General features: G+C 41.4%; 1 protein-coding gene across 1 annotated transcript in view; it reads right to left on the bottom strand.

The window, feature by feature from the left end:
- LOC117562441 (vacuolar protein 8-like) overlaps positions 1-13667 on the bottom strand; it is a 30161-nt gene extending 16494 nt beyond the window's left edge. Inside the window, 8 exon segments of the mRNA XM_034240269.1 lie at positions 454-499; positions 778-965; positions 968-985; positions 4900-5019; positions 5216-5335; positions 11396-11515; positions 11741-11860; positions 13384-13667. Coding sequence (XP_034096160.1) covers positions 454-499; positions 778-965; positions 968-985; positions 4900-5019; positions 5216-5335; positions 11396-11515; positions 11741-11860; positions 13384-13588 — 937 coding nt within the window. The 5' untranslated portion in view covers positions 13589-13667.
- Between the last annotated feature and the right edge of the window lie 157 nt (positions 13668-13824).

The raw sequence follows: 13824 nt of genomic DNA, 5'->3' as shown, positions 1-13824 counted from the left end.
TCCGCTGAAACACTGAGTACTTTTAAATCAAGGATGAAGACTTTTCTTTTTGACGCTGCTTATCATTGAACTATTCATATCTTACACTGCACTGTAACTTGTATCCATGTATTTAATATCTGTGTTATTCTATATTAGCTTGTTTTGTTTTTTTGGGAGAGCGCTTTGAATTGCCTTGTGTTGAAAGGTGCTTTATAAATAAACTTGCCTTGCTGGAAAAACCCTCCACACAACAACACACAGTCCACGCTAAATACACATATTATGGGACATTACAAAAGTTACTTTAGTTAAAAATACACAAGTACTATCTTCAGTGGTAAAAATGTATTTATATTCATTTTCTCACATCTAGTATAGACACTTTTTGAGTTTGCATCTTCATGGTTACATGCACTTATTGTTATTTAAATGGATAAAGGCATCAGCAAAGTGTAATGGGAACATATGTACCATTCTGTGAGAGAGTCTGAAGGCATCTGCACGCCTGCATCGAGTTCTAAACAACAACAAAACACCATTTATAAAAATGTTGCAGTAGCAGGAATATAGGCTTATAATATACTGCATATACATATGATAGTATATCATTTACAGATATACATAAGACTTGCCAATTGTAATCAGGAAGGAGGTGTATTTTGCGGTGCTTTACAGTCCGCTCATCGGACTCCATAGTCGGCCTTATTCACAGCAGCAGCACCCTCCTGTACCGGATGTTCTCATGGCCCTGGTAACCTATAAGGGGGTGTATTTTGCGGTGCTTTACAACGTTACCTTTTGCACGGAGGAGGAGGCGAGCGTCAGCAGGGACTTCAACAGGAAGTGACTCCCGATGCTCAGCAGCTTCCGGTGGAGCTCCCGAGCAGAAGAGATGTTGCAGAGGGCGGAGCAGCTGTAGAACTGGACTCTGAGTCTGAGCCCGTGCAGCAGCAGAACCAGAACCGGGAACCCCCCCGAATCACCAGCAGCCTCCTGGACCAATCTGGAGGAGAGAGAGAGAGAGGGAGCAACAACAGAACAACACATCTGCTTTTGTTAAATCTGTGAGGATTTAAAAGGTCACACCTATATGCAAAATCCTCTTCTCTTCATGTCTCTGTCCTTCATCAGCATGTGTCCCCTCTTCCTTCATGTCTCTTCTACATCAACATGTGTCCCCTCTTCTTCATGTCTCTTCCATTTGTGTCCCCTCTTCTTCATGTCTCTTCTACATCACATGTGTCCCCTCTTCTTCATGTCTCTTCTACATCAAACATGTGCTCCCCTCTTCTTCATGTCTCTTCTTACATCAACATTGTCCGTCCCCTCTTCTGTCATGGCTCTTCTACATCAACATGTGTCTCACTCTTCTTCATGTCTCTTCTACCTCAACATGTGTCCCTCTTCTTCATGCTCTTCATCAACATGTGTCCCCTCTTCTTCATGTCTCTTCTACATCAACATGTGTCCCCTCTTCTCATGTCTCCACATCAACATGTGTCCCCTCTTCTTCATGTCTCTTCTACATCAACATGTGTCCCCTCTTCTTCATGTCTCTCTACATCAACATGTGTCCCCTCTTCTTCATGTCTCTTCTACATCAACATGTGTCCCTCTTCTCATGTCTCTCTTACATCAACAGTGTCCCCTCTTCTTCATGTCTCTTCTACATCAACACGTGTCCCTCTTCTTCATGTCTCTTCTACATCAACATGTGTCCCTCTCTTCATGTCTCTTTTCATCAACATGTGTCCCCTCTTCTTCATGTCTCTTTACATCAAACATGTGTCCCCTCTTCTTCATGTCTCTTCTACATCAACATGTGTCCCCTTCTTCTTCATGTCTCTTCTACATCAACATGTGTCCCCTCTTCTTCATGTCTCTTCTACATCAACATGTGTCCCTCTTCTTCATGTCTCTTCTACATCAACATGTGTCCCTCTCTTCATGTCTCTTCTACATCAACATGTGTCCCCTCTTCTTCATGTCTCTTCTACATCAACATGTGTCCCTCTTCTTCATGTCTCTTCTACATCAACATGTGTCCCCTCTTCTTCATGTCTCTTCTACATCAACATGTGTCCCTCTTCTTCATGTCTCTTCTACATCAACATGTGTCCCCTCTTCTTCATGTCTCTCTTCTACATCAACATGTGTCCCCTCTTCTTCATGTCTCTTCTACATCAACATGTGTCCCCTCTTCTTCATGTCTCTTCTACATCAACATGTGTCCCCTCTTCTTCATGTCTCTTCTACATCAACATGTGTCCCCTCTTCTTCATGTCTCTTCTACATCAACATGTGTCCCCTCTTCTTCATGTCTCTTCTACATCAACATGTGTCCCCTCTTCTTCATGTCTCTTCTACATCAACATGTGTCCCCTCTTTCTTCATGTCTCTTCTACATCAACATGTGTCCCCTCTTCTTCATGTCTCTTCTACATCAACATGTGTCCCCTCTTCTTCATGTCTCTTCTACATCAACATGTGTCCCCTCTTCTTCATGTCTCTTCTACATCAACATGTGTCCCCTCTTCTTCATGTCTCTTCTACATCAACATGTGTCCCCTCTTCTTCATGTCTCTTCTACATCAACATGTCCCCCTCTTCTTCATGTCTCTTCTACATCAACATGTGTCCCCTCTTCTTCATGTCTCTTCTACATCAACATGTGTCCCCTCTTCTTCATGTCTCTTCTACATCAACATGTGTCCCCTCTTCTTCATGTCTCTTCTACATCAACATGTGTCCCCTCTTCTTCATGTCTCTTCTACATCAACATGTGTCCCCTCTTCTTCATGTCTCTTCTACATCAACATGTGTCCCTCTTCTTCATGTCTCTTCTACATCAACATGTGTCCCCTCTTCTTCATGTCTCTTCTACATCAACATGTGTCCCCTCTTCTTCATGTCTCTTCTACATCAACATGTGTCCCCTCTTCTTCATGTCTCTTCTACATCAACATGTGTCCCCTCTTCTTCATGTCTCTTCTACACATCAACATGTGTCCCCTCTTCTTCATGTCTCTTCTACATCAACATGTGTCCCCTCTTCTTCATGTCTCTTCCACATCAACATGTGTCCCCTCTTCTTCATGTCTCTTCTACATCAACATGTGTCCCTCTTCTTCATGTCTCTTCTACATCAACATGTGTCCCCTCTTCTTCATGTCTCTTCTACATCAACATGTGTCCCCTCTTCTTCATGTCTCTTCTACATCAACATGTGTCCCCTCTTCTTCATGTCTCTTCTACATCAACATGTGTCCCTCTTCTTCATGTCTCTTCTACATCAACATGTGTCCCCTCTTCTTCATGTCTCTTCTACATCAACATGTGTCCCCTCTTCTTCATGTCTCTTCTACATCAACATGTGTCCCCTCTTCTTCATGTCTCTTCTACATCAACATGTGTCCCCTCTTCTTCATGTCTCTTCTACATCAACATGTGTCCCCTCTTCTTCATGTCTCCTCTACATCAACATGTGTCCCCTCTTCTTCATGTCTCTTCTACATCAACATGTGTCCCCTCTTCTTCATGTCTCTTCTACATCAACATGTCCCCTCTTCTTCATGTCTCTTCTACATCAACATGTGTCCCCTCTTCTTCATGTCTCTTCTACATCAACATGTGTCCCCTCTTCTTCATGTCTCTTCTACATCAACATGTGTCCCCTCTTCTTCATGTCTCTTCTACATCAACATGTGTCCCCTCTTCTTCATGTCTCTTCTACATCAACACGTGTCCCCTCTTCTTCATGTCTCTCTACATCAACATGTGTCCCCTCTTCTTCATGTCTCTTCTACATCAACATGTGTCCCCTCTTCTTCATGTCTCTTCTACATCAACATGTGTCCCCTCTTCTTCATGTCTCTTCTACATCAACATGTGTCCCCTCTTCTTCATGTCTCTTCTACATCAACATGTGTCCCCTCTTCTTCATGTCTCTTCTACATCAACATGTGTCCCCTCTTCTTCATGTCTCTTCTACATCAACATGTGTCCCCTCTTCTTCATGTCTCTTCTACATCAACATGTGTCCCCTCTTCTTCATGTCTCTTCTACATCAACATGTGTCCCCTCTTCTTCATGTCTCTTCTACATCAACATGTGTCCCCTCTTCTTCATGTCTCTTCTACATCAACATGTGTCCCCTCTTCTTCATGTCTCTTCTACATCAACATGTGTCCCCTCTTCTTCATGTCTCTTCTACATCAACATGTGTCCCCTCTTCTTCATGTCTCTTCTACATCAACATGTGTCCCCTCTTCTTCATGTCTCTACATCAACATGTGTCCCCTCTTCTTCATGTCTCTTCTACATCAACATGTGTCCCCTCTTCTTCATGTCTCTTCTACATCAACATGTGTCCCCTCTTCTTCATGTCTCTTCTATCATGTCTCTTCTACATCAACATATGTCCCCTCTTCTTCATGTCTCTTCTACATCAACATGTGTCCCCTCTGTGGAAGAGACTCTGAAAAGTTTCAGGAACAAAGATTCTCTCTCTTTTTGATCCATTTCTATAAAAACCTGTCTGAAAATGAGCTGATCAGATTTTGGCCACTTTGTGATGTCATAACGATGTTTGGTCTTGTGTAACCATTAGCCAATCAGCACCAAGGTAACCCCCCCCCCCCCCTTATAACCTGAATCTCCTCCTAGAGCTCCATTGAGTTCTTTGTAACCAAATGTCTCTCAGAGGGGCGTGGGGAGGGGCTCCTTATTTTCATCTGAAGTAACAGACAGAGAATCAGCACTTTTGAAACAGGGCTGAAACAGAGGGGATTATGGGTAATGCTACAATGATCTGTTTGGTGTTTCAGCCAATCAGAGACAGGCTCTGTATATATCTGAGACCTATAATATATTGATGAAAAACAGTATAATAGGGGACCTTTAAAGGAAGTGACCCACCTGAGTGTGTGAGGTGCAGCAGAGCCCAGGAGGCCACCTGCTGCTCTTTAGAGTCGTAGGATTTGGCTAAAGCCAGCAGAGGCTTCACTCCCTCCAACATTACAGCCTCTCTGTTCGACTCTGCACCAAAAAACATGTGAAACTTTCAAAAGTCAAAGTGAACTTTATTGTCAATCTTTCAGTTTGTGTGTACAGACAGAGAGATTGAAATACTGCTTCCCACAATAAAGATATCTGTACAATATGTAACAGCCAGACACCGAGAGAATAATAATTATTAAACCATTTAAAAGACCTTAAATCCTTCTGCACCCACCTGAGGAGGCGAGGAGGACGACGCAGGCGCAGGAGTGGCTCTGAGCGCTGGAGTCTCCGGACCGGATCAGATCCAGGAGCGGAACCAGCATCCCCATCTCAACCACAGAGGCTCTGCACACTGACACCAGAGTTAGTGCACGGTTATTATGACCCTATTCATCGGGTCGATTTAAGATGTGATTGTGGAAAAACAATTAGATTTAAAACAGCAATATTAAAAACATGATTCCATGAGGGGGACATCTCTAAGATGTTGACCAATAACAACAGAGCCAGCCAGCTAACCAATCAGAGACAGACATGTCACGGTAGAGACACTACATACTGATATACACCTGAACATCAGCAGGAGAGGACTCTTTAAAGTAGAGACACTACATACTGACATACACCTGAACATCAGCAGGAGAGGACTCTTTAAAGTAGAGACACTACATACTGATATACAACCTGAACATCAGCAGGAGAGGACTCTTTAAAGTAGAGACACTACATACTGATATACACCTGAACATCAGCAGGAGAGGACTCTTTAAAGTAGAGACACTACATACTGATATACACCTGAACATCAGCAGGAGAGGACTCTTTAAAGTAGAGACACTACATACTGATATACACCTGAACATCAGCAGGAGAGGACTCTTTAAAGTAGAGACACTACATACTGATATACACCTGAACATCAGCAGGAGAGGACTCTTTAAAGTAGAGACACTACATACTGATATACACCTGAACATCAGCAGGAGAGGACTCTTTAAAGTAGAGACACTACATACTGATATACACCTGAACATCAGCAGGAGAGGACTCTTTAAAGTAGAGACACTACATACTGATATACACCTGAACATCAGCAGGAGAGGACTCTTTAAAGTAGAGACACTACATACTGATATACACCTGAACATCAGCAGGAGAGGACTCTTTAAAGTAGAGACACTACATACTGATATACACCTGAACATCAGCAGGAGAGGACTCTTTAAAGTAGAGACACTACATACTGATATACACCTGAACATCAGCAGGAGAGGACTCTTTAAAGTAGAGACACTACATACTGATATACACCTGAACATCAGCAGGAGAGGACTCTTTAAAGTAGAGACACTACATACTGATATACACCTGAACATCAGCAGGAGAGGACTCTTTAAAGTAGAGACACTACATACTGATATACACCTGAACATCAGCAGGAGAGGACTCTTTAAAGTAGAGACACTACATACTGATATACACCTGAACATCAGCAGGAGAGGACTCTTTAAAGTAGAGACACTACATACTGATATACACCTGAACATCAGCAGGAGAGGACTCTTTAAAGTAGAGACACTACATACTGATATACACCTGAACATCAGCAGGAGAGGACTCTTTAAAGTAGAGACACTACATACTGATATACACCTGAACATCAGCAGGAGAGGACTCTTTAAAGTAGAGACACTACATACTGATATACACCTGAACATCAGCAGGAGAGGACTCTTTAAAGTAGAGACACTACATACTGATATACACCTGAACATCAGCAGGAGAGGACTCTTTAAAGTAGAGACACTACATACTGATATACACCTGAACATCAGCAGGAGAGGACTCTTTAAAGTAGAGACACTACATACTGATATACACCTGAACATCAGCAGGAGAGGACTCTTTAAAGTAGAGACACTACATACTGATATACACCTGAACATCAGCAGGAGAGGACTCTTTAAAGTAGAGACACTACATACTGATATACACCTGAACATCAGCAGGAGAGGACTCTTTAAAGTAGAGACACTACATACTGATATACACCTGAACATCAGCAGGAGAGGACTCTTTAAAGTAGAGACACTACATACTGATATACACCTGAACATCAGCAGGAGAGGACTCTTTAAAGTAGAGACACTACATACTGATATACACCTGAACATCAGCAGGAGAGGACTCTTTAAAGTAGAGACACTACATACTGATATACACCTGAACATCAGCAGGAGAGGACTCTTTAAAGTAGAGACACTACATACTGATATACACCTGAACATCAGCAGGAGAGGACTCTTTAAAGTAGAGACACTACATACTGATATACACCTGAACATCAGCAGGAGAGGACTCTTTAAAGTAGAGACACTACATACTGATATACACCTGAACATCAGCAGGAGAGGACTCTTTAAAGTAGAGACACTACATACTGATATACACCTGAACATCAGCAGGAGAGGACTCTTTAAAGTAGAGACACTACAGTACTGATATACACCTGAACATCAGCAGGAGAGGACTCTTAAAGTAGAGACACTACATACTGATATACACCTGAACATCAGCAGAGAGGACTCTTTAAAGTAGAGACACTACATACTGATATACACCTGAACATCAGCAGGAGAGGACTCTTTAAAGTAGAGACACTACATACTGATATACACCTGAACATCAGCAGGAGAGGACTCTTTAAAGTAGAGACACTACATACTGATATACACCTGAACATCAGCAGGAGAGGACTCTTTAAAGTAGAGACACTACATACTGATATACACCTGAACATCAGCAGGAGAGGACTCTTTAAAGTAGAGACACTACATACTGATATACACCTGAACATCAGCAGGAGAGGACTCTTTAAAGTAGAGACACTACATACTGATATACACCTGAACATCAGCAGGAGAGGACTCTTAAAGTAGAGACACTACATACTGATATACACCTGAACATCAGCAGGAGAGGACTCTTTAAAGTAGAGACACTACATACTGATATACACCTGAAACATCAGCAGGAGAGGACTCTTTAAAGTAGAGACACTACATACTGATATACACCTGAACATCAGCAGGAGAGGACTCTTTAAAGTAGAGACACTACATACTGATATACACCTGAACATCAGCAGGAGAGGACTCTTTAAAGTAGAGACACTACATACTGATATACACCTGAACATCAGCAGGAGAGGACTCTTTAAAGTAGAGACACTACATACTGATATACACCTGAACATCAGCAGGAGAGGACTCTTTAAAGTAGAGACACTACATACTGATATACACCTGAACATCAGCAGGAGAGGACTCTTTAAAGTAGAGACACTACATACTGATATACACCTGAACATCAGCAGGAGAGGACTCTTTAAAGTAGAGACACTACATACTGATATACACCTGAACATCAGCAGGAGAGGACTCTTTAAAGTAGAGACACTACATACTGATATACACCTGAACATCAGCAGGAGAGGACTCTTTAAAGTAGAGACACTACATACTGATATACACCTGAACATCAGCAGGAGAGGACTCTTTAAAGTAGAGACACTACATACTGATATACACCTGAACATCAGCAGGAGAGGACTCTTTAAAGTAGAGACACTACATACTGATATACACCTGAACATCAGCAGGAGAGGACTCTTTAAAGTAGAGACACTACATACTGATATACACCTGAACATCAGCAGGAGAGGACTCTTTAAAGTAGAGACACTACATACTGATATACACCTGAACATCAGCAGGAGAGGACTCTTTAAAGTAGAGACACTACATACTGATATACACCTGAACATCAGCAGGAGAGGACTCTTTAAAGTAGAGACACTACTGATAACTACATCAGCAGGAGAGGACTCTTAAAGTAGAGACACTACATACTGATACATCAGCAGGAGAGGACTCTTTAAAGTAGAGACACTACATACTGATATACACCTGAACATCAGCAGGAGAGGACTCTTTAAAGTAGAGACACTACATACTGATATACACCTGAACATCAGCAGGAGAGGACTCTTTAAAGTAGAGACACTACATAGCTGATATACACCTGAACATCAGCAGGAGAGGACTCTTTAAAGTAGAGACACTACATACTGATATACACCTGAACATCAGCAGGAGAGGACTCTTTAAAGTAGAGACACTACATACTGATATACACCTGAACATCAGCAGGAGAGGACTCTTTAAAGTAGAGACACTACATACTGATATACACCTGAACATCAGCAGGAGAGGACTCTTTAAAGTAGAGACACTACATACTGATATACACCTGAACATCAGCAGGAGAGGACTCTTTAAAGTAGAGACACTACATACTGATATACACCTGAACATCAGCAGGAGAGGACTCTTTAAAGTAGAGACACTACATACTGATATACACCTGAACATCAGCAGGAGAGGACTCTTTAAAGTAGAGACACTACATACTGATATACACCTGAACATCAGCAGGAGAGGACTCTTTAAAGTAGAGACACTACATACTGATATACACCTGAACATCAGCAGGAGAGGACTCTTTAAAGTAGAGACACTACATACTGATATACACCTGAACATCAGCAGGAGAGGACTCTTTAAAGTAGAGACACTACATACTGATATACACCTGAACATCAGCAGGAGAGGACTCTTTAAAGTAGAGACACTACATACTGATATACACCTGAACATCAGCAGGAGAGGACTCTTTAAAGTAGAGACACTACATACTGATATACACCTGAACATCAGCAGGAGAGGACTCTTTAAAGTAGAGACACTACATACTGATATACACCTGAACATCAGCAGGAGAGGACTCTTTAAAGTAGAGACACTACATACTGATATACACCTGAACATCAGCAGGAGAGGACTCTTTAAAGTAGAGACACTACATACTGATATACACCTGAACATCAGCAGGAGAGGACTCTTTAAAGTAGAGACACTACATACTGATATACACCTGAACATCAGCAGGAGAGGACTCTTTAAAGTAGAGACACTACATACTGATATACACCTGAACATCAGCAGGAGAGGACTCTTTAAAGTAGAGGACACTACATACTGATATACACCTGAACATCAGCAGGAGAGGACTCTTTAAAGTAGAGACACTACATACTGATATACACCTGAACATCAGCAGGAGAGGACTCTTTAAAGTAGAGACACTACATACTGATATACACCTGAACATCAGCAGGAGAGGACTCTTTAAAGTAGAGACACTACATACTGATATACACCTGAACATCAGCAGGAGAGGACTCTTTAAAGTAGAGACACTACATACTGATATACACCTGAACATCAGCAGGAGAGGACTCTTTAAAGTAGAGACACTACATACTGATATACACCTGAACATCAGCAGGAGAGGACTCTTTAAGTAGAGACACTACATACTGATATACACCTGAACATCAGCAGGAGAGGACTCTTTAAAGTAGAGACACTACATACTGATATACATCCTGAACATCAGCATGGAGAGGACTCTTTAAAGTAGAGACACTAGGCATACTGATATACACACTGAACATCAGCAGGAGAGGACTTCTTTAAAGTAGAGACACTACATACTGTATATACAGCCTGAAACATCACAGGAGATGGACTCTTTAAAGTAGAAAACTAACTACATACTGATATATCCACCTGAACATCAGCAGGAGAGGACTCTTTAAAGTAGAGACACTGTACCTACTGATATACTCTGAACAATCAATCAGGAGATGACTCTTTCAAGTAGAGACACTGTAGCATACAGGGGGGGGGGTGATATACACCTGAAACCAGCAGGAGAGTGACTCACTGTAAGTAGAGACACTGTATACTGATATACATCCTGAACATCAGCAGAGAGGACTCTTTAAAACGATAGCAGACACTACATACTGATATACCCTGAACATCAGCAAGGAAGAGGACTCTTTAAAGTAGAGACACTACATACTGATATACACCTGAACATCAGCAGGAGAGGACTCTTTAAAGTAGAGACACTACTACTGATATACACCTGAACATCAGCAGGAGAGGACTCTTTAAAGTAGAGACACTACATACTTATACACCTGAACATCAGCAGGAGAGGACTCTTTAAAGTAGAGACACTACATACTGATATACACCTGAACATCAGCAGGAGAGGACTCTTTAAGTAGAGACACTACATACTGATATACACCTGAACATCAGCAGGAGAGGACTCTTTAAAGTAGAGACACTACATACTGATATACACTGAACATCAGCAGGAGAGGACTCTTTAAAGTAGAGACACTACATACTGATATACACTGAACATCAGCAGGAGAGGACTCTTTCAAGTAGAGAGGACTTTTTAAAACACCTTGTGATTTCGTATCTCTCACCGTTGTTCTTCACTAACAGATTGACTAAAGACAGAGAGATGGTCTTCTGAACATCCAGGTCAGATGATAGCAGTAAGTTCATGACCGGCTCCAACAATGCGTCTGGGAGAGGAGAGTTCACTGAAACACACAGAGCAGGAAACACTGGTTATTGTGGGTGAAGAAGCAGCGCTTTGGGATAGTAGTGCTGTGAATAACGGCACTTAAGCCACACATGCAGAGAATTATCTGCCAACCCTAGAAAGAAAATTACAGTTGATTACCTGCTCCACTTATCTGTAAACCATTGCTATAAAGAAGAAGATAGTGAAGCAACATACAAATCTGTTTGGATTCTTTACTCACAGTGATGACTGAGCTGTAGATAAAACATGGCCGCTGTCTTCTGCAGCTCAATGTCCTCTGAAGCTGAGAGTCGGCTCAGAGTCTGAAGACTTTCCTCTTCATGGAGCTGAAGTTCCTCATCTGTAGGAAGAGAGGAGGGACAAGTACTCAGATCTAGTACTTGAGTAAAAGTAGAAGTACTCAGATCTAGTACTTGAGTAAAAGTAGAAGTACTCAGATCTAGTACTTGAGTACAAGTAGAAGTACTCAGATCTGGTACTTGAGTAAAAGTAGAAGTACTCAGATCTAGTACTTGAGTAAAAGTAGAAGTACTCAGAACTTGTTCTTGAGTAAAAGTAGAAGTACTCAGATCTAGTACTTGAGTAAAAGTAGAAGTACTCAGATCTAGTACTTGAGTAAAAGTAGAAGTACTCAGATCTAGTACTTGAGTAAAAGTAGAAGTACTCAGATCTAGTACTTGAGTAAAAGTAGAAGTACTCAGATCTAGTACTTGAGTAAAAGTAGAAGTACTCAGATCTAGTACTTGAGTAAAAGTAGAAGTACTCAGACCGTGTACTTGAGTAAAAGTAGAAGTACTCAGATCTTGTACTTGAGTAAAAGTAGAAGTACTCAGATCTAGTACTTGAGTAAAAGTAGAAGTACTCAGATCTAGTACTTGAGTAAAAGTAGAAGTACTCAGATCTAGTACTTGAGTAAAAGTAGAAGAACTCAGATCTTGTTCTTGAGTAAAAGTAGAAGTACCAGAGTGTACTGTAGGGAATACTCGGTTACAGTAAAAGTCCTGCATTCAAAATGTTCCTCAACCAGAAAAGTATTATCATCAAAATATAGTGAAAGTAGCGACAGTAAAAGTAGTCATTGTGCAGATTGGTCCATTTCAGAATATTAGATATATTATTTGTGTTATAATGATTGATCATTAAAGTGTTATCAAAGCTGGATTTTAGTATGTTCGATAGTGTTTTCTGACTTTTGTATATTTTTACATTGTGCATTTCTACATAAATACCCCATAGATATAGATATCTTTCTGTATATGTGTGTATTTAGTGTGCAATGCCTGTTTCCATGCTATAACAAAGAAAACGTTCCCAAGATTTGGATCGCGAGCCCTGGATCTTGAGTCGTGGCTGTGGTCCTGGATCATAGGTCCTGGATGGATATCCTCGTGGATTCATCTTCCTATTATACACACATGCATTTCCAAACATTTGGACTACCTATGTTGCAAATGTATTATCTTTTCAATTTACACACGGCATCTATTGCACGTCTGTCCGTCCTGGGAGAGGGATCCCTCCTCTGTTGCTCTCCCTGAGGTTTCTCCCATGTTTCCCTTTAAACTGTGGGTTTTCTCCGGAAGTTTTTCCTTGTACGATGTGAGGGTCTAAGGACAGAGGGTCTGAGGACAGAGGGTGTCGTATTGTCATACTGATATTTTGTACAAACTGTAAAGTCCACTGAGACAAATGTAACATTTGTGATATTGGGCTATATAAATAAACATTGATTGATTGATTGATTGATTTAAAAAAGTATATCTGATCTAATATCAAGTATCTACAGGAAATGCTCTTGGGGACATTGCAGCACTAAAGGCGTGTTTGTCGTCCAGAACAAAGACAATCCACAAGTGTTCTTACCGTTCAGAGAGAGACTTCTCTTCCTCCTCTTCCTCCTCTTCCTCCTCAGGTAACTGCTCTCAGGTGAGACACTGAAGCACGTGCACTCACACAGCTCCCTGAAGATGGGTTTTCTTTTCCGCTCAAACTCTCTGCAGACTTTCCTCAGATGGAAGTTGAATTCTTCCAGAAGTCTGGAGCAATCCTCACAGAAACCCGAAGCCATGACCGTTTCTCCTGCAGAGAAGAAAGAAGGCACCTGTGCCGCGTGACGCAGAGCTGCAGGGAGACACGCCCACTGTGACGTCAGGTCTCAAAATACATATATGAACAAATGAAAAACAGATATTAAAATATAAAATAAAAAGATGTTCGTAGTGATGGGAATTACGGCTTTTTGAAAGGAGCCGGATCTTGGTTTTTTTAAAGGGGCGGGGTTAATAGGTTTATCTGCGAAATAAT

This window comes from Gymnodraco acuticeps, unplaced genomic scaffold (genome assembly GCF_902827175.1).
Source record: "Gymnodraco acuticeps unplaced genomic scaffold, fGymAcu1.1, whole genome shotgun sequence".
Taxonomy (NCBI): Eukaryota; Metazoa; Chordata; class Actinopteri; order Perciformes; family Bathydraconidae; genus Gymnodraco; species Gymnodraco acuticeps.
This window is presented reverse-complemented; position numbering and strand designations above follow the sequence as displayed.